General features: G+C 37.1%; 2 protein-coding genes across 7 annotated transcripts in view; both read left to right on the top strand.

Moving 5' to 3' along the window:
- Positions 1 to 2679: 2679 nt before the first annotated feature.
- AGTR1 (angiotensin II receptor type 1) lies at positions 2680 to 24297 on the top strand. 4 transcript variants are annotated; one of them, XM_082056617.1, is made up of 2 exons: positions 2680 to 2792; positions 17613 to 24297. In XM_082056617.1, exon 2 carries the CDS (start codon positions 17666 to 17668, stop codon positions 18743 to 18745), a length of 1080 nt encoding a protein of 359 aa, XP_081912743.1. In that variant the 5' UTR covers positions 2680 to 2792; positions 17613 to 17665; the 3' UTR covers positions 18746 to 24297. The 4 variants fall into 4 exon arrangements, with proteins under 4 accessions (XP_081912743.1, XP_081912742.1, XP_081912741.1 ...); XM_082056616.1 differs by lacking the exon at positions 2680 to 2792 and adding an exon at positions 5748 to 5888 and having other exon boundaries at positions 17645 to 24297; XM_082056615.1 differs by lacking the exon at positions 2680 to 2792 and adding an exon at positions 5754 to 5888.
- Positions 5760 to 25772, top strand: part of CPB1 (carboxypeptidase B1) — a gene marked incomplete at its 3' end in the record, with an annotated part of 56053 nt that continues 36040 nt past the window's right edge. For all 3 annotated transcript variants that reach the window (XM_082056609.1, XM_082056613.1, XM_082056614.1), the window contains exon 1: positions 5760 to 5888. The remainder of the gene's footprint in view (positions 5889 to 25772) is intronic.

The raw sequence follows: 25772 nt of genomic DNA, 5'->3' as shown, positions 1-25772 counted from the left end.
TTTTAATCAAATACTATGTCTGAACCACATTTCATGGGTAATCTTGTCCTTTTTTAGTTTAATTTAATGGTTATCTTCCAGGAGACACCTCAATAAGAGGAGAAATAGACTAAAATTTAATTTGGATGTGTTATGCCTAAAGCTGAGTTGTGGAAAAGAAGGTTATCAAGATTCATCAGCATATGAATAGATCCACTTGGGCAGATTATTGATATGCCAAAGAAAGTAGCCAAAGTCAGGTGAGGGTAGTGAGCAGCAAAGCAAAACAAACCCCTCACCTATTTGTAACAGGAATACTGGCAGCCCATCGATGTATCCCCTCTGGCACCCAAATGGCCACAAAATTGATCAGAGATGTGGAACAGCTCTGCTGTGAGGACAGGCTGAGAGTTGGGGTTGCTCAGCCTGGAAAAGAGAAGGCTGTGGGGAGACCTTATTGCAGCTGTTCAGCACTTCAAAGGGCCATATAAGAAAGATGGAGACAGACCTTTTAGCAGGGCCTGTTACGATAAGACAAAGGGTAACGGTGTTAAACTACAGGAGGGGAGATTCAGGCTGGACATGAGGAAGAGTTTTTTTACACTGATGGTGATGAAATGCTGTCCCAGGTTGTCCAGAGAGGTGGCGGATGCCCCATCCCTGGAGACATCCCAGGCCAGGCTGGACGAGGCTCTGAGCAAACTGATCTGGGTGAAGACCCCCCTGCTCATTGCAGGGGAGTTGGACCAGATGATTCTACTAACATCAAGAGGAGTCCGAAAGTTTAAACAAAATTTCAACAGTTGTTTCCTTGGGTGTAACTAAGGGACTTTGGCAGTTAAGTGAAACTGCACAGGTTGAGTGAAGAACACTACTTATTTGATGGGTAATAGGATGAGACCTGTGCCAACAAATGACAGAGCAGAGAGGAAAAAGGGAAGTGTAATAAACACTGGCCTCACAGTTAATCTAGATTGAAATGCTAGTTAAAGAGCAATTACACATCAGACCTCTTGCAAATTCTTAGATCCATTGATTTGAAACCATCATTTCTGTCCAGAAAGAGGAGGGTAATCTCAGAATCCATTCAGAGTTGCAAGTCTGGTAAGACTGAAGAGTTTACAGCTGCGAGGTCTAGGTCGGGTACAGCCTGGCCACTACAGCCCAAAGCAGTCTGCTTGTATTGTAGGATCTATTGCACATGTAGCTAAATCTTTAGTCTTTGGGTAATCTTGTTTCAGGTTTTAAGCTTTATCTAGTTTAGTGACGATATTTGCGCCTCATGCTCTCAGCTGAGCAACAATTGCATCAGAAGTGCAGTAGTTCAGATGTTGTATCCTAACGTGTTCCTCTCAAATATTAGTTAACAATTTTGCAGTATTCTTGGATAGCAGTTCTGATTTTTGGACAATTCATCCTAAGGGGGACTATGGTATTTTTAAGAAGTTAGCCTCTGCATTGTTAGGATCAGGTTTGAGAACTTATGTAAGAGAAAAATGCAGAGCATTGCAAAGAAAGTTTTAGAAATCTCATGGAATTCTGAAGAGAAAATGGAAGATGTGGATCATTTTTGAAGAGGGGGAAAGTAGAGAGAAGACTAAGTTTTTAGGTTGCTGTTGCTGAGAATGGAACCCCAACTACTTACCAAGAAATGATGCATACAGGTTCCACTCCAAAATGTTACTGTTTTCCAGATCAATAAGAGAACAGTTCTGGAATTAAAATTTTTTGCAAAGTTAAAATTTTGGCACATATTCACAAGGTGAGTTCAAGTACATCAGAGGGTTTTGAGTAGGTGACAACATGATTTACTCTTAGAGCTTAAAGGTATTGTAGACCTCATGCATGAGGTGCAAACGCTGCAGCCTGCCAAACAGGAAGGCTCCAGCAGAGCTTTCTTATATATATATCTGCTATTGTACAGAAAGTTACTAATCACAATATCATTTTCTGTCTCCTTGTTCTGGCCCTAAAAGCCCTGCAGTGAAAAGCAAGCCAGTAAGCTTTTGTTAACTGCAGTATTTCTTCTAAGTCTCTTTCCATCAACAAATTTGTCTCCTAACATCACTTTCACCAATAGACAGTCATTGTATTCAGAGCACTCATGCCATGTTCTGTACCATCTTCTAAAACTTGTCCTTTGTCAAAAAAAAAAAAAACCAGCAGATGACAAGATGACACAGGTTGTTCTGGAGTGCATTTTGAACATTTTAGGGAATTTCACAAATCTGACAAACAAGGGAACTTATGATACTTCAACATTATTTTTCTACCTAAGCTGTAGCACACAAGTGAAAAGGTGAAAGAAGTTATCTTGATTGTAAGTCCTAACAGCTGTGATTGTTTGAGGCAAAGCACATATGAAATAGAATGGCTGATCTAATCATTTATGGCCCTCACATAAAGAATGGATTACGCTAAAATTACTTTGAGCTTTCAAGTAAATTGCAACTAAGGGTAGGAAAATATCGTGCTCCAAATAGCATGCTGTTAGTATTCTGTGTTGCACCATCATCTGAAAGAACTACAGATTTTGGGCTGTCAGATGTCTTCTACAATTTTCATTCCATTTGTTTTTTGCTTGATAGCAAAACTGTCCAGGTATCCACTATATAACAATGCTAACTAGAATGCTTGGTTACTCTTTGGGGTGTTTATCTCCTTTTATTGTAGTTGAGTAGCATTTCTCTTATAGGCACAGAAAATTGGTAATAACTGAAGATGACCTCACAGCAGGAAAGTGAGATCAAATTGAGAATGCATCAGTGAGTGGCATGATTGAAGACAAGACAAGAAACAGGCTACAGCAAAAGGTAACTGGCATTATCTAAAGAAACTAGTACTGAATTTGGGCAAGGTCAATATTTGGACAGTATTTCACTATTTTAGATGAAAGCTGTAATTAGAGTTATGGACAGAACAAAGAATGATTTAACCAAACACCTAATTTCAGCTAATTCACCTATTCCTTTCTTCTAGGTTATTCAAGTTTTTCAGTTACTGATAGATTGTTGACTAGTGGAATCTAATCATCAGTAGAGGAAGTATAGGAACAGAAAATAAAGCAGTATTCCTAAGTCCTCTCAGTTTTCTGAAAATTGAGAGGGATTCACTGAAAGAGAGTACTGTGCCTCAGCATTTCTAGCTCAGAGGGACCCATGCAAATAGTAAAACATTCCAGAAAACCACTGAACAGCTGTACTTTTGTGTTGGGGGGCTTACGCAAGGGAGAAAAATGTACTAGTTGACTTCCCTAAAAAATGTTCTGTTGGCAGTTATCCTCCATTTAACCCTGCCTTAGCATCAGCACAGCCTTGCCAGACCCTTTGCTTGAAGCAAGCCGCACACAGTGTGCAAAGATGCAGCCCAAGCTTGCTTATTGGGGAACCATGCATGCCCCTCCCAATCCAAGTTTATAGGCTTATGTTGCCCTTTCATCTTTTTATTAATAAAACCCTATTGGTTTTCATATTTTCTCTCCTTTCTCCCCTCATTCTTCTTACTCAAGCCTAAAAGTTTATACAATTTCACTTCCCCCCACGTGCCACGAGGTACATGGAGTGGTGGCAGACCAACTCTTGGCCTCCATTTCTGGCAGTTGCTCAGGATTTTCTCCCTCATCAGGTTCTTCACTTAATGTACAACAATGAGAAAACGAAAGCATGGGACAGGAATTAGCATCTGTTTTCAAAGTGGATCTCTAGTTCTACTGTTAGATTTCTGCCTTTACTGTTTTCTTTTAAGCTTTGTTATTAGCAGCTAACCATAAGACACTTAGTTTTTCTTTTTCTCAAATCAGGTTTTCTTTTCAGATATTTCTTTACCCATGTGCTGCCTAAAAAGCACTTCAAAGGAAAAGGGTGCAAAAATATTTTGCATTTAAATACATTTTATGATGGTGTTCCATGTTCTTAAACATACCGTCGAAAAAAGTCATGTCAGTACAGGACAGCTACACATCCAAGCATTTGCTCAGCTCAGTTGGTAATTTTCCTAGCACTAAAGCAAAGCTCATGTGGCATCTTCTGGAGGGCACAGCGCTACCCTTTCTGGGCATCTGTGCAGTTCTGGTTGCTTGAAAACCAAGACTGAACTTTGAGGATTCACAGGTTCACAGTGTCATAGCTTAGCTCACACTCTGGCCGCAACAGCCTTCATTGTTTTTCCACCTCTGTTGCTGGTCCTCTGTACCCACAAGGAACATCTGAAAGCCAGCAGTGTAAAGAGAGTTCACTAATGATTTTTATTTTTCAAAACAGAGCAATAAATTTTCCTTTGAAAAAAAAAAACGCAACAGGAAACAAGCTGTACAAATTTGGCAGAACATCTATTTTGGTATCATTCTATTAAGTTTGCTGCCCGCTAGACAAAGCACCAAGGATCACAGGTTTTGTTTGTTTGTTTGTTTTTATGGGCGATAATACCTTTCACACTGACATAGGTTAAGGTGTCTGTAATCAACCTTTCATTGTCTTTGATTAACCCATTAGGACCTCACTAGTCCAATTGACTTGTACGAAAATCATAGATACATTGCTTGTCTTGATATTTGGCTACTTGCATTTTCTTCTAGTCTTCATAATGATCTGCCCTTAACAGAAGTTTTGTGCAAGGGAAAACACGATTGGCCTCTATGTTTTCCACGTTATACTTACTAACAGTTACAATGATACTAACTTCCCCTTGGGCTTAGTTGCATTACCATTTTAAAAGGTTATTTTGGTCTGAATAAACTCTTGTACTTTACCAGTTACTCCTACTGTTTTCTTTCCTTTCTGCCTTTGGTTCCCTTTTTCTGACCCTAATGAGGTATTCATTAAGAAGCCTCCATGCTGATCCTTTGCTTTTAATCTTTTAACTTTTCCCTCCAGGCTGTTCCTAACACTCTCATTTAAGGAAGAGAAGGCTTTTCTGAGGCGTATTGCCGTTGTGTGAGATTTTTCCCACTGTACGGATATCTAAATTAATTATGTAAAAGGAAAGTAATCAAGTGTGTCAATCAGACACAGTGAAACAAATCCTATTACGTATTGCTGGATTGTGACACATGGAAGACAAAGCTTGCTCCGAACAAAGGTGTTGAAATCCAACACCGTTTCCTTGCAAGGAAAGCCACAATACACATGCTTTTGCTTCTCCAGTGAGACAGACACTATTTTTTTCAATGTGAAGATAGAAGGAAATTAAAAAAAAGTTCAATGTGAGGTTTGTTTTCCCCAAAGCCATAACAGTTTCACTAGCGGGAAGTTACATGGAAATCACTATCCATGGTATTGGAAACATAGTGATAATCTTCCATGTTAGTTCATTTAGTTAACATTGCAAACTTTAGTGATACTTGTATGTCTGTTCACACAGATATGCTGCATCTGCATGTATGCTTGTTTTTCAGTTAATGATTTCGTTACTCAAAGCAAAAGTTTCTATTGGTCACTTTAACCACATTAGTGATCAGTAAGAGACAGGGATGTGATTTTTTAGAGGGTTTTAAAGAGGAAGTCCTTTTAGATATCAATGTGCAACATGAACTACTCCCAGCCAGCTTGTCTAATTTCCATTAGATTAGAAAGTGGAACACTTCTGTTTGACAGAAATCTCTCAATTTCTGGAGTATAAGGAAAGAATTTTACATGTTTCTTCTCTCTCCCACTTTTTGACAGATCAGTTGCATTGCAGATTAAAAAACAAAACAAAACAACTGTATTGCTCTGCACAGTGCACTTCTAAAGCTTGTTATTCATTAGCTTACACCTGCCTTCTATGTTTGCAGAGGGAGAAAAGTAAAAATAAAAAGCACATCCTGCAGAAGAGACTGCATATTATGCCTGTAGAGCTCTCTCTCATCATGGCTCCACCCTGGTGATGTAGCTTAATGGCAGGAAAATGCCCTTTTGAAGATTAACGTATAGGTAAGGTCTCACATGAGAATGTTTTCATGCATGTCAAAATGTTACTGATTTGCTGCATGTCTTGGAACAAATATATGTATGTAAGCTCTCTTGTAGCACCTTTCTTGCTGTTTTACAAGAAAACTCAGGAAGGTGGTTCCTTGTACTAGAAAAGTAGAAGTAATGTTATCTTGCAGATTTCATTGCTGATCATAGCTCACTTTTAACTAAGGAAAGTTGCATACATAATGTTTGGCTCTGCATCTTCTAGCTTAGCAGAAAAAGAGTAACATGGCTGTGGGAGAGGAAGCAAATGGCACTGTGATCTCTGAATAAACTAATCTACCAGGCCAAAGCAAGGAAGTATCTGTTTGGACTAATCTGAAATTCCACAAAGAAGCCCTATCACCTCCCATCTTTTTAGACAAAATTATCAGCTGTGGGCCCTGCCCTTTCCTCCTGCAAACATCTTTGCCTAGAGGAAGCAACACAAGTCTAATTAAAATCTCGCTTCCGGTAGTTTTGTACTAGGAACACCACTGATTTTGAGTTACATCTTTCATAGTAAAGCTGTAAAACAAAAAAAAAGCCAAAGAATTTGCACCTAGATTCAGAAAAAATCCTTCTCTTAGAGAAGCAGGTGATTTGCTTCATGACACAACAGTTGCAGCTTTGACCTTTCCATTCCATTTTCTATTGTGATCTTTGTCAGTGACAGAAGATTCTGCATATCGTTGTTGGCATGGCATTCATACATTAACCACTTCAGAACATTACCATTTCTAATTCAGATGCACGAAATGCCATTTTCTGCTAAATTATCAGCCACCACTAATATGACCAAGAGTTTAAATTTATGCAAATTTCACCTGTTTTTACCCATAGGCTGGTAAGTGTATATGCAGTATCTGGACTTTCACAGAGCAGATGGTAATAACCCTCTTACAGCCAGCCCTAATCTGGATATACCCTTTTTTTTTTGTGCTTCACTATAATAATACTTATTTTCCATCCGTTAATGACACATGTCATTTTTCTTATTTTAATATTGATGGAATTTGAGAGACATTTTATCCTTTAACACATTTTTTCCTTGCTGGACCAAAAAGCAGAAGAGGCCTGGGTTTTGTGACACACTATGCTTCATTTCAAACACATTACATTGCAGTACAGCTACCCATAATAAACCAAAAAACAAAGCCATCTGCCTTTCTCATTGGCTCATCTCAGTAAAAGCTGGGATGGGGGAGAATCTTCACCAAAGGAAGCAGAGGAATCTGGAGAAGGGAGCTGTGGACCTGTTGCTTCTTCACAGCTGCCCGTGGGAGTAGCAACATGTCCCTGTAGAAAAACAATCTGTGTTGCAGAAATTGCTCTGGCCAACAACTGTGTTAAATGATGCACGTTTCTAATATATTAGGCTTCAAATTAAAATACAACATGTTAGAGTTTTATATGCTGCAAAAACTGTGAGGAAGAGCCAATACATGTCCTCTCATGTCCTGGAATCAGCAATAGAATAAGTCTGTGAGTAAAGAATCCCCATGAGACACTGATGTTTTGTGGGCTCAGTTGTACAAGCCATAGTCTACGTGACCAGTTGTTACTCTCAAGGGCCCAAAACATTATTTAGGTCACAACGGTGGACATCAGATGATGAATCCTGTAATGCAAATAACCACCTCTAAAGAGGCAAAGATTTCATTTGATCACCTAAAAGAAAGATTTATGTAGCACTCCTAAGGTTACTAACCCTTCATTCCTTTCTGCTGTATAAAAATAATGTACATATGGTATGAGTTTTCATGGCATGTTTTAACAAAAGAGGGGCTAACACTTCCTTTTCTACCAACACTGGTGCACCTGATTCATTAAAACCTTTATGTTTGGACTCCTTAGCACAGCCCAGCCTTCTTTCCTTTACCCACCCAAAATATTTGTCTGCATCTTCATTATTGCCCATGCCCTTAATATCACACTGCTTTGAAAAGCCACTATTCACACACCACCAAAACAGCAATAATCTCCATGAGATATTTCCTGCATTTGCCTGATTTCTTCTGTAGTGACCTCAGTAGAAGTTGCATCATCCCCTCCAGTGGGGGAAGGTTTCCAAAAGTGTGGCTGAGTTTCAGGAGCTTTGCGAAGTCTATGTGATAAAAACACATGGTAACTACGTGCTTTTCTAAGTTGGCAAAAGCAATTTCATCTTACAATAGTCTGTGCCTTTTGCAGCAGCACCCTAAAGCACCATCCTTTCAGATATTTTAGGTAACAGAAATGCATCATTTCTGCTACAGGATCTTTGATATTCGTAGACTCCACACTTTCCTATTTTCAAGAAATTTGAAAGATATAAAGCTCAGAGTGGGACAATGTTCTATTGAAAGTCTAGCCCCAGCATTGCTACAAGGCAAGTTTCTTGATGCTTCAGTGAAACTAGAGAAAGAGCAAGTGGCTGAAGCACAGACAAGTCAGCCAGTTTGCTCACAGAATGAGACCATGCCAAGAAGAAAAGAAATCCAGAAAACTTGCTTTTCCTTGAGCACTGGAGATTATCTCATTTTGATAATCACACTGACACATTTTACAGTAGTTTTGACTTTCCAAGTGGGCATAAAAAAACTAAAGATCCTCAGAGTTCTGTAAAGGGTGTTTACATTCAAGTACTGTTTCTTCTTGTCAGAGCCAGTTCTGACCTCAGCAATTCTCGGCACAATTGGGACCTCCAAGTTGCATCTAGAGCTGAAACTATTGTCTTTATGAATTCAGATATTAGTAAAACCCAGCAAAGCAACAAGCTAATTGCCTAGATGACTCTGTGCTGCTCAGAACATCATCTCTTGCAGTATAAGAGAAAGACTCTGTGTTGCATTTAGAGCAGTTTGTGGAAGTAGCCTTGACTCCCCCAAAAAGGCCACTCCCAGGTGACAGCTACATTCTGCTGGACGAGTGAAACCATTAACTAATACCGACAAGATCTGGACAGTGAAACTAAGAAATCTTTACGCGTTGGATGCACAACAACATTCACTCCAGCAAGAAATAAGAATGACCAGAGACCGATGATACTCAAAACAGCATGGAAAATGTCGTGCAAGCCTTTACTAAGCTTGACAACACAGTAATACAGCACAGTATTTCCCCTACGAGCTAGGAAAGAAGAACAGTTGTTATTGCTATTTTCGTATACTTACATAGGCACCCACAATCTTCAGTGAAGAAGACCACATAACCTTAAATACAGATTGATAGGTGTATGAAATATTCAGTAGGTCAAATTGCAATCTTATATATGATCTCAAAGGAGGTAAGATACCTCACACGGTGTATCTGGTCTCTGTTCTGTCAGAAGAGGGCATGATAAGGGCTTTCAGCAGTGCTTTTTATTTCAGATAGTTTTTTTTTTCTTTCTTGCCTCTCCACAGCCACTTTAATATCAGGCTGAAATATAGACCTAGATCAAGCATAGAATTAATGTAAATTCCCTTACTCAGGTTGAAGGAATTCACAGTAGAAGCTTATGGTCCATTCTCATGGAAATAATGTTGCCAATAGAAATTTTAGGTGTGTGGTTAAGTATCCAGGTAGGATGTGCACTGCTGTGTAATGAAAAAAATACTTTAATAAAACTTCTTATTCCATGGAACTGAGCTATCAGAATAGAAACTTAAAATTCATCAAGTTATTTCACTCGCACTTAAACCTAAATTTGATTTCTGTCTTTTATTAAAAATGATCACATGGGGCACACTATATTTTATATAGGCAATTCCATCTGCAATAAAGGAAATGTGTTAATCCATTCATTTACTATCACTCAGAGAAAGTAACTGTGCAGCATGTAACCTTTCACAGTTCAAACTAATCTCACTTTTATTCGTTCTGGGACTTGATGGCTTAATTCCTGTTAACTGTTGACTCATTTGGGTACTTTTAACTACCCTAAAGCTACTCTATAACCAGGCATCAAACCTGAAGTTACAAATGTGCAGTAAGCTGTATATTAATAATAAAACTGTACTTCATGTTGTGTTGCCTTCTTTTCATGTCAATGCTGAAAACCCTAGAAATTCTGGTCCTACCTTGATCTGAAATAGATTTGTTTTTCTTTCCCAGTATCTAATGTGCAGTAAGTGGCATTGTGAGCTATATGAAGAGATGACATGTCCCTGAGAAGCAGGCTTCACATTAGCCTGCTGATTATTGATCATTTTTATTTCCTAGGAGGGCACCATTCTTCCTTTTTGGTAAAGCCAATGGCCAAAACAGAGGTGCAAAAATGCGTGCTGGATTGATAGTGATAGCTAATGTACTCAAAGTCTTAATATGTCTAAATGTCTTCAGCCTCTTTTAGAAAAAGAGGCAATTCTTTACCCTGTGGTATAAACAAGAAGAGTGACTGCCTCCTGCTATAACACTTTTCGTATTTAAAAACTAATTCAGCTATAGGTTTAATAACCTAGATAAGGAAAATCTTCATTCTTGGCAAGACAGCACGGCTCAGGTGACTGGGACAAAGATATAGCACATGAAGAATCACCTTTCAGACATCTTTTATGAAGCTTAGTTTTTTCTGTTTAGTTTTAGAAGTACTGAACTAGGAGTATGGAGCTAGAGATATATTTTGCTTTGTTTATTTAATTATCTTTTCATTTTTAAGTTACTGATGTGCAAATAATTTTATATTCATCTCTCTTAAGGATATGTAATACCAGAAACATAATAAGCACCAGAGAGTTTGCAACACATTTGTGCAGCCTTGATCAAAGAAAGAAAACAGAGATTGCTCTGATGGATAAACATGAAAGAAGGAGACCAGAAAATTATGTGAAAAATCTAAGATATCTGGAGTATTGGGTCCACTCTCAAGCCAGAACCAGTGCTCTCTAAAACCACCACCTCACTGATCTTCCCCAAGAGAAACGCACTGAAAATTGTTAATCCTTCAGTGTTTTGAGTCCAGTTTTACATTTATTGGACCCAAGAATGTTTTTCCTCCCCTTAACAGCAGAGAAAACAAAATTGTGTCCCCGGAAAACAATATTTACTGTTAAAGCTAAACCTAGAGGATCGAAAAAAGAAACCTACAAGCTAAAATACTAAACTTACTCTCAAGTCAAAGATTTTTGGCTAACTGTAAAGAGTACTCTGTGGGTCAATCAGTCAACAACCTTTTATACCAAAAAAAAAAAAACCACCAAAAATCCACACCACCCTAATGATTGCCATACTAGCATTCACTAAACCATTAAGTTCTAGTGAGGTTGAGAAACTCTAGTGAAGTTGAGCAATCCTTCCTTGGCACTAACATCTGCAAGTAAAATTTTATAGCAATATGTACATCAGGATTTCCCAACTTCTGGGGGGGGAAAAAAAAAAACAACCCACAAAACAAAACCAACAAAAACCACACACAACATAAAAAAACCCCCACATAAACAGGGAGGGAATTGGTAGAGTTAACTTTGGCTAAAGAGCTAAGTAGCACGAAGAAATATTTCCAATGTTTCTGGACTCTGTAAGTAAAATGAGAGTATATTGAAAAATTAGTCCAAACTTTCACTGCTGCTGCAACTGCCAGATTTATAACTGTGACATTAGTTCAGTGTAGGCTGTTAAAAAGAGGATGCAGAAAATTTGTCACGTATTACACTATAGTATTATTAAGCATTTAATGTCCAAAAAAAAAAAAAAAAAACTTGGAAAATTTTATTCATCACTCCACAGCCCCATAAATCAGTGTTTTACTGATGGCCTTCCACTTATGCCGGTTTTTGCCACATCCATTTCTAACACAAAGTCCTTGAATGTGCAAATGAAAGATTAGTTTTCTTTATTCTGTGTTTTAAATCTAGCCAACTGCTTGCTAGTTTTCCATCTCTAGATATCACTTCTATTCTCTATAAACGCTCCTATTTTTAGCAGCTTCAAGATATGTCTAATGCTTGTACCCAAACATCCCTTAAGTGCAGGGAGATACAATGACACCGTGTAACCCGTTTGACATAAATATAGGACATGACACTCATTATTTCTACTTATCTAGCACAAGACATTATAGTTAATATTTTTTTTGTTCTACTTGCTCATCTACTAATTTAAATAAAATAAATATCACTGTAACACTAGCGACTGTTCTTCTCCATCTGGACTGAAAGCTGTTTGCCCTTAACTAGCACTAGAGAACTATTTAGGTAAAAAAATAATTTGAAACAGAGTAACATCATCATGTACTGACACTGTCCAAAGGGGTAATGACAAACTTAGGTGTATTAGTAAAAGGGGGTGTGGAGATAAATTTGTTAGCAATGGTTACATTTTCAAATGGTGAAATTGTTTACAAGTCACAAAATACATATAGCATTTGAGGTCTAAAAATCATCATTTGGATAACAAAAAACGTGTGGGCTCACATTGCCCTTCAGGTTCCACACATTCCTTAAATAACTTACAAAAAAAAAATTCTGAAGTGTTATTTTCAACAATAATGATCCTTTTCCAAAAAAGGAAAATATATGTTTGACTGAAGTTAACCTAGAATTACCTGGAATTACTTTCAAGAATGGCTTATATTTGGAAAAATAATTGTACGATTAACAACATGCCGAGTTAGTTTTAAAATAATCTTTTAGTCTACAGAGTAGGTGTCACTATTTTTCCACCTGCATTTTTAATGTAAACTATACGTTTAGTCTCCCCTTAAAAATATTCTTTTTAATTTGGCTCAGAAACCTTAAAGGGTTTCAGCTGCATATGTCTTTGAAAAAATAAAATATCAGGATCTTGTTCCATTACTTCAAAAGTGCAAGGATTGGACTGAAGGTTAGAAAAAACTGGAATGTACTAGAGTAAAGGAAATTAGACATAAGCTAGCAGATACTAAAACAGACTTAAAAATATTTCACTCTGGTGCATTATACTTTACATAAATGCAGAAGTGCAGTGACAGGTATTTTGCCTTGTGTTTGTGTCTTAAATCATCTTGCTGTTGCAGGGGGACTGGACTAGATGATCTCTTGAGGTCCCTTTGAATCCCTAACATTCTGTGATTCTGTGAAGGGGATATTTTGAAAAGTGATCGCACTTGAATATAAAACAAAGCAATTCTCCTGTTTTAAAATAGGAAATACAGACCTCTAGTGGTCGAAATATATACTATGAGTTAAACTTCAAAGCGATTTAAATGTCACTATACTTGACTGTGTTACTTTCCTTTTCCTTTATATTTTCATCCCCACCATCATTCAAAAATCACACACACTCTCAATTCCACTGTTCAGTCATTCCACAAGCATTGATTTTTCCCAGAGGAAAAAGTCCTTTCATTTGTCCTTTTCTCACATAAATTTTTTGACTGAAACTGAGTACAGTTGAAAGATACTTGGGAAGCAAGGGGAAAATTAATGAGAGCAGTCTATGAAAACAAACAGAAGAGAGATGTTCATTCTTTTCAGAACAAACCATGAAGCCATCATACAGAAGGACAGACTCCTTTGAAGTATGCTGGAGGAAGTAAATACAGAGGTGTTCTTACAGAGAAGGTCAGAGTACATAAACAGTTTGAATTTACAAGGTAGCAGTAACTGGTCCTCTGCTAGCACAAAACAAGTAATAAGCAATTTAGAGTTTTGATGTTATAGAAGAACCAGATCCTAGAAAGATTATATGCAGCTGATTATGCAGCTATATAGAGCTAGCACAAAGGAAGCAGCCCAGCTTCAATTCTTGCAAGGGGAAGGCACAGAGAATCCATGTATAGGTTAGAGAATTAAAAAGATAAATACTTCAAAATAATATAAATTAAAAAAAAAAATAAATTAAAAAGGCAAACACCACAAAATTAATAGCAATTTCAACAGACTGGCAGTTGCTTTATGAAAGACTGTCCGGGAGGACAGCTTTTCAACACAAATGCACAGGCCAGTCCTGCAGATTCTGTTTGGTCTCATGTCAGACCATCTCCTGATCCAAAACTGCAAAAGCAACAGCCAGGCTGACGGTAACTAATACAGATTTTCTGAAGCTTGCTCTGTTCTTGGTGCCCATGAACTGATGTACAGACAGTGTTCTGGTCCTGTGCTGCTTATTGCAGTTCCATTTCGGTAATATTTTGATTTGTTATTTACTGTCAAGTCAGATGCTGACTTCTCTGGAAGATGGTGGCAGTGATGAGAGGAGTTTGAATTGCGTGCCTTTACTTATGCAAGTGTTTGCATTTCTTGCACCCTCCACAATTCACCTATCAAGTCTGGACTAAAAATACTGAGGAGAGCTGTGAGTGGGGAATACAGACTGTTAGAAGGAAGAACAGAAATAAGAGCTAGGAGAAAGGTGAACTTATGGGTTCACAGTGGTACTGCTCAGGAATTCCCAGAAAGCAGAGAAGATGCTGAAGTAGGCATATGAAGTAGAAGAAATTATATTTAAGGCTATGAGGATAAGGGGTTTGTTCTGCTGGGTAGGAAAAAAAAAGGCTGTGAAATAAAGCACGTGGAAAGTGTTGTTAGTTTCTCAGCAATTAGAAAAAGACAACAGAAGAAATTAGGAAAGGGGAGGAACTAAACTCTCAAGTTACAGGAGAAAAGCTTATGCCACCAGAAAGAAACATAGCTAATATGTCAAACATATTGTTCCAAATATTTTTCAACCTCTCTTCTCCCTGTGCAATAAGTTTTATATAAAACTAGAATGCATGATCCTTTTAAACATGGAAATATCTTGTCATTTGTGAGAAAAGCAAATAATCTACCTACCATCAGAAGGAAAAAAACCTCACATTACCTGACAGTGGGGTGACTGAACTGTGGCAGATTGGTCAGCATGTGTTTATTTAGTCTTTGTCAAAGCAAATGTCAAAACCATTTTTGTTTAAAATCTGACTTGTGACACCTGCTTACCTATTTATAGCTGATGAAGTTCTCATAGGAAGCCACAGTCAGTGCTGTCTTATCTTTCAGAAGGCAAAGTGCTGTTTACCTTGCGTGGGCTCAGCTTTCCTTGTTGTTTCCACAGGCAGTTTAATTAGAATGCATATTCACCCGACAGAAACAATGAATGGAGTGGTAAATAATAGTTGGTAGAACAGTCTGAAGCATTTCATTATCAGTGACTTATTATAATCATTGTAATTTAAAAATATAAAAGGTCAAACAAGACAGTAACATACAACAGGGTTTGCTTCTCACCAGATAATTTGCTTGAGATTGATGTTGCCACACTATTCACAGTCCCATAAATTCAGTCCTCGTAGAAAAAGCTCCTTGTATATCAGCCTTAAAATGATCTAATTATCGTTGCGTTAAGTCATTTGACATCCTTTAAATGGAATTACCAATGTGTACAATTTCAATACTTGCATTTAACTGGCCAGTGGTTTAACCTGCTCTGGCAGCACAAAGCTGTACCAGCCATCTATTTCCATGGAAGGTTTTTAAACAATCTGTTGTACCTCCTACATAGAGGTATCTGCTTTGCATAAAATGTAGATAACCATGATACTGGGACAAGCAGGTGAACTGTGGCAAGTGAGAACAGCAGCAAAAAATGACAGTGGTACAGAAAAGAAACCATTGCCTGTCAGGAGTTCCCACCACCGCAGCTGCCGTTTCACCGCTCGGCACTGCCATGGGCCCCTGCCTTCCAGAACGAATTGCTTTCTTCTCCCATGTTGAAGCTTTTCCTAATGCTTTAAAATTACAGATGTCCTCAAGCAGCAGGTCTGCCTGAGGCTCGCTCTGGAACCTTAAAGTTTCCAGGAAATTTTAAAATTCAGTTTGGAATTAGCAATGCCTGTGCTTCAGGTGCAAGCTTCTTATGAGATTCATTCTCACAGCAACATTCAAACTGTTTTCAGATATACCTATGGCAATCCATATCTATTTGCCTGAAAGCAAAAACATTGTGTTTCTGCTTCCTTTTAATTTACTGAAAATAGTGATGATCCCTTTATTTATTAATTATAGTTGCTTAGTATAATTTTAAACTGACAACATACCAAACACATCCTTTGCACAGTTCCACTGACTTCAGTGTTACACCAAAACCTTTAATTCCAGAAGGGTTACAGTCTTACACAGGTAAACTGGAGTATCATACTATTTCTTGACCAAATTCCTGATTCTTCATAGGAATTGTTCTGCCCAAACAATCCAAAATAAGCTCAGGGAATTTAGTGCCTTAGAGAGCCTGATGCAAGTTTCCAAACTCAATACTTTTTTTTTAAAAAAAAAAACACATTTCTGAAAATGTAGTATAATCATTATTACACTTTCTTGAAAGTACATATGCTACGAATTACATCATCTAAAGCTACTACTGGCATGAAAAGGTACAGGCCACCGTATGGGTAGAAAAGAGAAATTAAGCAACAAAACAAGAAAATACAGAACACAGAGGGGTGAATGAAGTGACCATGAGAAAGTACCTCAGCACCAACCAACCACTGCACAGAAACAACCCCATCAAAGGGGGATTATTCACCTTCAGCCACATTTGTCTCAGCCACTGAGCCTGCCAGTCTGTACACACAGAGCAGGACGTGTTTACCAGATAGGACCACCAATTGGTTAATCTAGTCACGGAGGAAGGGCTTGCTCAGCCTTGACTGGGCCTTGATTTAACTTACTGCAAGTCCGACTTGAGGTAGTGATTTTCTTAGTACAGTCTTCAGTACAGTTTCTTACTGCTAAGTTTCAGACTGTAATCTCAGCGAGTAAGTGAGCAACAGCCACGATAATAAATAGATCGCCCAGCACCAGCATGGAGCTGGGACAAGGCAAACATTGCCAGACCTTGATGCTGCAGAACCTATCACTTATTGTCACATCTCCTTGGGCACTTTCACAACCAAGGGATGAGATAAGAGGATTTCTTTATCTTGAAATCTTTTTATTGTTGTTCTCCCTGTCCAATGGATAGCGTGACCTTCCACAGAGCCAAACACCCTGTATTCTCTGATGTGGCACATTTTGAAAGTCAAGGGGTTTTGCTCAGGACATATCACAGTGCCAAACAACACAAAAAAAATGAGCAACCACCTCCATAACAACATAGCTCATTATTTCTGAAATGACAGGTATTTTTCTATCTTTTTCTGAATGCATCTCTACTGCCCAAGGTCTTAGGCTGTGTATATTTAACTACATAAAAGTAACTTACATTTATAAGGGGTTTATTTTATTTTTAAAGCCAATGTATTTTACTTAACCTGTGTTTCAGGCAGCACAGGTTGCGTTTGGCTGATGGCTGTCAGGATCCTGCAGACAGCAATAAACACTACTCTGCGATAATTACTACCTTTTTTTTAATCTCTACTATTTTTTGGAAGACTGTCTATTTGTAGACTCTGGAAACAATTTAGTATCAAAATCACTTACAGCATACTATCAGTTTCCTGAAGTTCTAAGTCATTATTTTTTTTTCCCTCATTAGTAGTTAGATACCAAGGGGGTGGCTAGGTAACTTCTGAATATTTAAGGTATTTACAGCAAAACAGAACGCTAGATTGTGTGTCTTCATTTATATTAAAAAACATCTAACGATGTTCAACCAGCTTGTAACATTCTTACCTCTGTTTTAATCTGTGAAGTCTATGGGGAAATAGAGAAAACACTTAAAAATAGCTTATTTTTAATTTCAAAGACACTGACACATTGTGTTAGACACAAAAACTTGTCATTTAACTGGAACTTTTAAACAATTAAATCTGTCATGAATAATATTTTCTTCCTCTTTCCCCCCCAGATGTGAATTTTGTATTTTCTCCCTGAAACTAGGGTACAGCTGAGGAGATCAAGATGGTTCCAAATTACTCCATTGAAGAAACAATTAAAAGAATCCATGTGGACTGTCCTGTTTCAGGCAGGCACAGTTACATCTACATTATGGTTCCAACTGTTTACAGCATCATCTTTATCATAGGCATATTTGGGAACAGCCTGGTTGTTCTTGTCATTTACTGCTACATGAAATTAAAAACAGTAGCCAGCATCTTTCTTCTAAACCTGGCACTGGCTGACTTGTGTTTTTTAATAACTCTGCCGCTCTGGGCAGCCTATACAGCCATGGAGTACCAGTGGCCTTTCGGCAACTGCTTGTGCAAGCTGGCGTCAGCGGGGATAAGCTTCAACCTGTACGCCAGCGTGTTCCTCCTCACGTGCCTCAGCATCGACCGGTACCTGGCCATCGTGCATCCCGTCAAGTCCCGCATTCGACGCACCACGTTTGTCGCCAGAATGACTTGCATTGCCATCTGGCTCCTTGCCGGTGTCGCCAGTTTGCCTGTCATCATTCACCGTAATATATTCTTTGCTGAGAACCTGAACATGACAATCTGCGGTTTGCGGTATGACAACAATAACACAACACTCCGGGTCGGGTTAGGTTTATCCAAAAATTTGCTGGGCTTTTTAATTCCTTTTCTGATCATATTAACAAGCTACACCTTAATTTGGAAGACCCTGAAGAAGGCATATCAAATTCAAAAAAATAAACCCAGAAATGATGATATTTTTAAGATGATTGTGGCAATAGTATTTTTCTTCTTCTTTTCCTGGATTCCTCATCAAGTGTTCACTTTCCTGGATGTATTAATTCAATTACATGTAATAACAGACTGCAAAATCAATGATATTGTGGATACAGCTATGCCCTTTACCATTTGCATCGCTTACTTTAACAACTGTTTGAATCCCTTTTTTTATGTTTTTTTTGGAAAGAACTTTAAAAAGTACTTTCTTCAGCTAATAAAATACATTCCACCAAATGTCAGTGCACATCCCAGCCTAACAACAAAAATGAGCTCTCTCTCATATCGGCCACCAGAAAATATACGCTTGGCCACTAAAAAGACTGCTGGGTCTTTCGACGCAGAGTGATGCACTTTGCAATTCACTGTTTTTGAACAACCCTGTGAATGAAGCAGCAAGAATGACAAAACTCATCTGCAGTCCTGAAAGTCACGGCTTACTGTTCATTGCAGAAACATTAGATCACCTCAGAGAAATCATACCATAAAGGTTTAGCAGTCACCTTTTATTCTACACTGTTGAAGAGGACTGCTTGGTTTTTGTTTAGTTTGTCTTTACTGAAAGCAACATAAATAGTGGACAGGCACGTCAGAGTCTCTATCAACATCCTGCCGTTTACTCAGAACTACAACAGAAGGGTAGAGAAAGCTCCTAACTTAAGTTCAGAGATCTCTGTAAAGGAAGACCTTGTATAAATTAGATTAATTAAGAACAGCCTGTTTCACATATACATGAGCTATTCCAAATTGTGTTCAAGGAGCTGATGAAGCTACACTGCTTGTTTTGTTGGTGTTTTTTTAAATGACACAAATGTCATATCATATTTATAATATATTTTCAAATATATACTATATAGAGAGGCCCAATTTTAAATTCAAATGGAAATTTATGGTCCTTGAAATTGGTCTCATTCTGATTTATGCTACTATTTTTTGTTTTTTAAATGGCAATTTTTTCATAATATATGCAATAAAATGCAGATTTATTTATTAAATATAGAAGAAATATATTTTTAGATTTATATTCCTACTCATAGATTTCAAACATTGCTTCATAAATGTACACTTATATCCCAGTGGGTATTTTTATAGTAGTTTTAAAAGAAAAAGTACATACACCCCCACAAAAATGGGGTTCGTTCAACCCTTTTTCATGATATGCCACATGGATTTTGAAGAATATGACTTATAAGAATATGACTTATGGAGTGGTTTGACTCCATAGTGACTAAAAGTCAAATTCCGTATTTGAAAACATGAATTTGGGGGCAGAGGTGATCAGAAAACTTCAAACTATTTTTGTATAACCAGTGTGCTCAGTGAGAGAAATTACCAACTAATCAAATCCACTCAATTTTCCAAATTCCTGGATGTTTAATAAACTTACATTCTGATAAGCAAAAATGTGACAATGCTTATATTACAGTTTAAGTAATAATGCTTTTAGTCACATCACAAAACATCTGAGACCAAACTCTATTCTTGGCTTTTACAGAATTTCTGTCCATTTATACAAAACTAAAGTCTAGACTATTTGCTCCCCACATAACCTTTTTTTCTGTGTATGGAGCCAGTTCAAATCTATGCTAGCATAAATCAGAACAAAAGTCAGGCTCAAACTCTCCGTACAAATGAGGCGGGAAAGGTGATAAGCACTCTAACAAGTTTCAACTAATGATTTCCTCATATGTCCTTTTTACCTCAAATAATGAACTCCAGAAAATATTTACTCTTGATTCACACTCATTTATTGTCTTCAAAGAGAAATGAGTTCATAAGTACTTTTTGACATAGCGAAACTTAAGAAAAAATCCAAAACTTTACAGATATCTTGTAGACAATGATATCACCTTTGAAAATTTGCAATATTTATAATCTTCAAAAATATACATCTAATGTGGCTTTGTCTCAGGTAGCAAGTGGTTGGATTATCTGTATTTTCTGATTAACAGCCTCTCCATATATGCAAATAATATTTTAAATTATTTTTTACTTTAGGAAATTATTTTAATTCAAAATAACAACAAAAAAGATATTTCTGTAGTTTAACACTTTAGGAAAAAACAGGACTACAACCAGGTTTGGGAATCTTGTGCCTCTTGCTTCTCTTTCATTCACTTACTTTAAGGCAAGTTTCTTCAGTTTTGCCTTTGTTCTTCCAGCTGCAAGATGGGAACAATCTCTACTTACACATGCCACAAGGCACTGTGAGGATTCACTAAAACTTTTAAAGCTGTATGTTTTTAAAAAATCCTCTTTCATTAAAGGTTTAAGTTAATTTAATTGCAAGGTGGTATCTCAAAATTTGAAACCTGAGTGTGTCCTTTAAAGACACAGTTAAATTATTCCTATTACACACAATACTTTATATTTAGTTTATATCTATCCTTACATGTGCATGCAAGACAGGGATTTGTTAAAAGCGAATATGGCAATAATCCCATGCATTATAAGTGTAGTAGCAGTGCCTCAGCACTGGGTAAACTGAGGAGGTGTCCCTACTGAGGTGCAGGTAGGAGACGGGCAGAGTATGTACTTGCCAACAGAGGAGGAGGTAGTAAGGTTTGTCTCCGTGTGACTTCGCCTTCTTTGGGAAACACTGGGTTGAGCCATGTCAATTTGGTATCAAAATAAGAAGTAGCCATGTATGTTTAAGAACAAACTCCCACTATCTTAAAGGACACAAAGTTAATTAAGATGCAGTAGTATGCTGCTATTTTTAAAAGAAGTATCCAAAGTGCTTTTCATTCTCAGGCAGACCAAAGGAAAATACTTGACAAACTCTTAGTCTGTCCCTGTACGTTCCTGGTGTGAGGAATTCAAGCCAGTGTTACTGGGGACAGCATACAGCCAGCCCTAAATACAAGCATCACTACTCCAAATCTATCACAATTATATTCTGTTGATTTGTTTGAATGGTTTCCTTCTGCTGGCAGAATAATTACTAAATTACATTATGTTTGACATGCACATGCATAATATTTATTTCTATTTATTATGCAATAGTATTTTATATGACTCATGTTTCATGCTCTGCTCTCTACTTACCCATTATATGCTTGTCCTAAATCATACTATATAATCTGCACTGGTTAACCTAAATTCCAACAAAAAATTACAGATATAATAGGGATTAATTTGACTTTTTGGCTTCACAATTTCCTCATGTTTACATTGTTAATCAAGATGTTGCAGAGTACATACAAGGCAAAAAGTCCTTTACTTTACTAGAACTACTGTTTAGGTGATGGTTTTCATCATCTGCTTGAAACTGTGACAGCAGCAGAGAATATAGTAGGATTCCCACCTTTGGTTTAGTTTTCCTTGTATAGCTTCAGCAATGATTTATCTTACTGACCACCTTTTAAACTATACTGAAGTGCAAGTGTTCCCAGGGAGAAATTTGCAATGGAAAGGAAAAACAAGTACTTGGGAAGGGGCAGAAGATGGCCTAAAGCAGGGATCTGCTGATTTTGGAAATACTTAGTGTTAAATGTAAATACTTAATTTTATTTTTGCAACAAATAAAAAAAAAAACCACACAAAACAAACAAAAACCAAACCAAAACAAACAAAAAAACACAACCACAAACCAACACTAAGAATAAATCTCTCAGCTAAGTAGTAAAACCTAGAAAGTTTTGAGAGGCTCTTAAGTTTCTTAATAGTGTCCTGCTCAGTTTGGAACATATCAAACCATTTTTAGCCTGCTCACAAGGTCAGGGTCTCCAGCTCTGCTCTTCTACATCACACTACAGGCTTGGCCAGACCATCATCTCACCAGCTTGTGCAAAGTGATGAGGCTGTTCTATCAATCATCGAGTCCATCTCAACAGCGACCTCACTACCAAGGCTGAACTAACAAATCCTCAATGTTAATGACACAGCTGTCAAGCTCATTGTCACTGGCGAGTTCTGCGGATGTGGCTGGACACTCAAGAAGTAGGTACGGATCACATTCGAGAAGAGCGCTGTGCAATCTTTTTTAGCAGAGTAGCTCCATGGCCTGCAGCTTTAAAATACTTGGTAAATTAAGTAACAAAAACTAGATATTATTTTATTTTAAATGTTTTTGTGCAGTCATATATTGTGAAGTGCTGGATGTTAATATTCTCTATTTCAATAGAAATAGTTATATATTGTAGAAGCTTACTACTATAAGAACTTTCATTGTCTGAAGTATTACTAAAAACATACACGCTATCAATAGATGTCTTTGTGAAAGCCATCTCCACTGCTGTATTAATCCACCCAAAGCAAAGAGATATGTTTCTGTATTATTGTAAGTACTACACTATTACTGGCATATCTACAGCTATATCTCTTAGGCAATATCATCCTTACCAAATTATTTCTATGTAATGCTGTAATATTTTATACCACCCTTTCTCATTCCTTTTAATCCAAAGTCTAACCCAGCTCCCTCTAAATTCTTGAGAAGAACGGGCTGTGGCTGCACTTCAGAGTGGAAAGGCTACCAAGCAAGCTCCAAAATCATATGTAGAACAGCAGTTCAGTAACTCACTTGTGTTTCCCAGAACTGGCTAAACTAATAAAGTTTCCTTGGAACGGATACTTAACAAATTGGTAATTTTCCTATATACAGATTAGAGTTTAAAGCAGAATTTCGACCTAACTTTTTAGAAGCTTAATTAAATTATAGGTACAAATTTACCCAGAATATTATATCAAATACAGGATCACATTACATTATGAATAATGGCCCTGAAAAGCTAGACTGACGCTGCCTGTAGCTGAGTATTCAATGTAAATACATCCACTTATTTAGAATAAGCTTTGATGTCTCTAAGGAGCACCACATTGTACAGTGCCTTCAGTGGAAACAGGACCAGGTTGCAGCATAAGAGAGGACTGGTGCCTTTTTCTTTTTCCAAAAACGGTAGAATGGATCACATATTTCCAATTCAAATTTGTATGAAAATAAAACTGAATTTCATCTTGAATATCCCTAGTAAACTGCACTTCATACTCTGTTGTATACTGTCATACACTGGAAAAAAAAAAAAGTCAAGAACAGTTAAAGGCTGGGTCTATGAAATTCTTATAGCTTATCTACTTGAATAACTTATTTTTATGTATTTTAATTATTCCTCAGCTTCATCTATTGGTAGTGCTGTGAGGCTACAGTCAAGCACAGGCCCTGGTACAGGAGAAGGTTACAGACACAGAGACATTCGATCCCTTGGAGCTTTACAGCCTAATCAGAGGGTGAAAAATTGTTTGAATAGGGTGGAAAGCAAAGACTTGCTGAACAAATAAAAAAAAAAAAAAAAACAACAAACACAGTTATTTCATCCTGCTATTAAATTAAAAAAAAAAAAAAAAGAAAAAAAAGAAGTGGGTCAAAAGGCTTCTCTCTCACTGAAAATAAGAAAGCAAAGAGTAGAAAAGAAAACACTGAAAGGTTTTACGTTATGAGCCAGAAACAATTTACACATATACACAAACAGACTTTCAAGCATCTGCAACTAATATTCTCAAGCAAATGTAAACTCAGCCATTGTTATGAAATTGGATAACCAGAAATGTTGTAGTCAATGGATGTGTATAAAATATTAGCAGCCAGTTTTTCACTATTGATGTGTTGGGTTTTTTTCCCTACAAAATTTAAATTATGCATTAGAAACCCATCAGATAATTATATGCCCAGGAAAGGAGGACAATGTACTCCATATGAACTTCCATGAGCTTTACCTACCTAGCTCGAACTCCTCTTCATGCTTAGTTGATCACAAGATGTACAAATACCCCAAAAAAACAACCCAGCAACCAAACCAAAAATAAAATAATTTCAGAAAAACATAACATATTATAGTAGTGCTATGCATATTTAATTTTGCTGAACAGCTATGAAATAAAGTATCTAAAATAAGTTTTTTTTCACAAGTTTTTATTCGCTTAAGAAGCTTTTTTTAAGCATTTATGAAGATTCAGTTTTGCACTGTAAAAAAAAATCTCCAAGCATGATAAAAATTTGCAGACCCAAAGCCCTTTTTCTGTGTAAGAGCACTGATAAAGTGAGGGAATGTGTATGATTTGCAGGATACCTTTCCAAGATAGGTCATAAATCAATGTAGATGATATGTAATTTTACCTACTAAAGAACTGTTAATGTTGCACCTGGGTTTTCTGATATGATTACTCTAGACAGAAAAGTAAAGAAGCAGGCAAAAAAGCATTCTTTACATTATTTACTAGACTGTACTCTACAATGCACTGTATACATGTTAAATCCAGCAAAATGATATTTCTAGTATTTAATTTCTCTGCTTATCTATGATAGTTCTCTGTACTGTCATCTGTAATTTTTACATGAGCATAGGCAGTAGATATGCACCGCTCTGTTTCAGAAAAATTTATCACATTAGACAGGTTACTGTCTAACATAACTGTGCAAAAAAGTAAACATTTTTCACAGAAGCATCAGCATCAGACTGGCTGTATTTTTTCAATAGTAAAATATTAAAAAATCAAAAATACTTTAAATAAGTGTTGGTTTAACTTAATCTTCACACTGCATGATTAGATTGTTTCTTCCAAGTTTTGTTTCTCAAACCTACGAGTAACTGTGTTTTTAGCTTTAACTCCCAACACAGGTAGAAGGAAAAGAACAAGAACACTGGATTCTAAATGAAAATGAACATTATCTGTACAGCTCATACCCCAGAAATTCTGAAGTTGCACATAATTTTGTTTTGATGAACAAGGTTTGTGACTCAGCTTCCTCTTAAAGAAAACTGTAAATGTTTACTGGAAAAATACATTGTATTTATTGCTCAAGTCTAGACAATATCCTACCAAGGGATACAGTCCTATGGTTGTATTACTTATGTTCTCTTTAAGCATCTAACTTCAGTTTTCTCGTGAGACTCACCAATAATGTGTGTATCAAATATGTTTTGAGAGCTTCATGGATCAGTGCCAAAACATCAACATTCATTACTGTGACCCACAAGTACGTGTTGGATTTAAATGTGGAACTGAATCCAGATACTGTCAAGACACTAGAAAAGTACACAGTACGTTAAAAAAAAAAAACAAAAACCACACTCAAAAAACCACAACCAACCATGTAAAGGCACATTCGAATTTTGACCTCTTACCTCCAGTCCAAAAGACAACTGCAAAATTCACATGCAAGATAAAATTTTCCTTACACTTCACTGCTTATCTTGGAGATGTTTAAAGGCTAAGTTTTCTGCCAATTCAAATATTTTGACAAGGTTATCCCATGACAGAACACACCTTTATCTCTCCTGTGATACCATTTGATTGATGATCTACCTATGTCACAGGAGCAGCTGATCGACACTGCAGATCTCCGTAAGTTCCAGCTACAAGCTGATTATCACGCC

Source organism: Streptopelia decaocto (assembly GCF_964273445.1).
Source record: "Streptopelia decaocto genome assembly, chromosome: 6".
NCBI classification, from domain to species: Eukaryota; Metazoa; Chordata; class Aves; order Columbiformes; family Columbidae; genus Streptopelia; species Streptopelia decaocto.
This window is presented reverse-complemented; position numbering and strand designations above follow the sequence as displayed.

Coding starts and splice junctions, on each gene's coding strand:
- AGTR1 (XM_082056617.1), top strand. CDS start 17,666: ATGGTTCCAAATTACTCCATTGAAGAAACAATTAAAAGAATCCATGTG.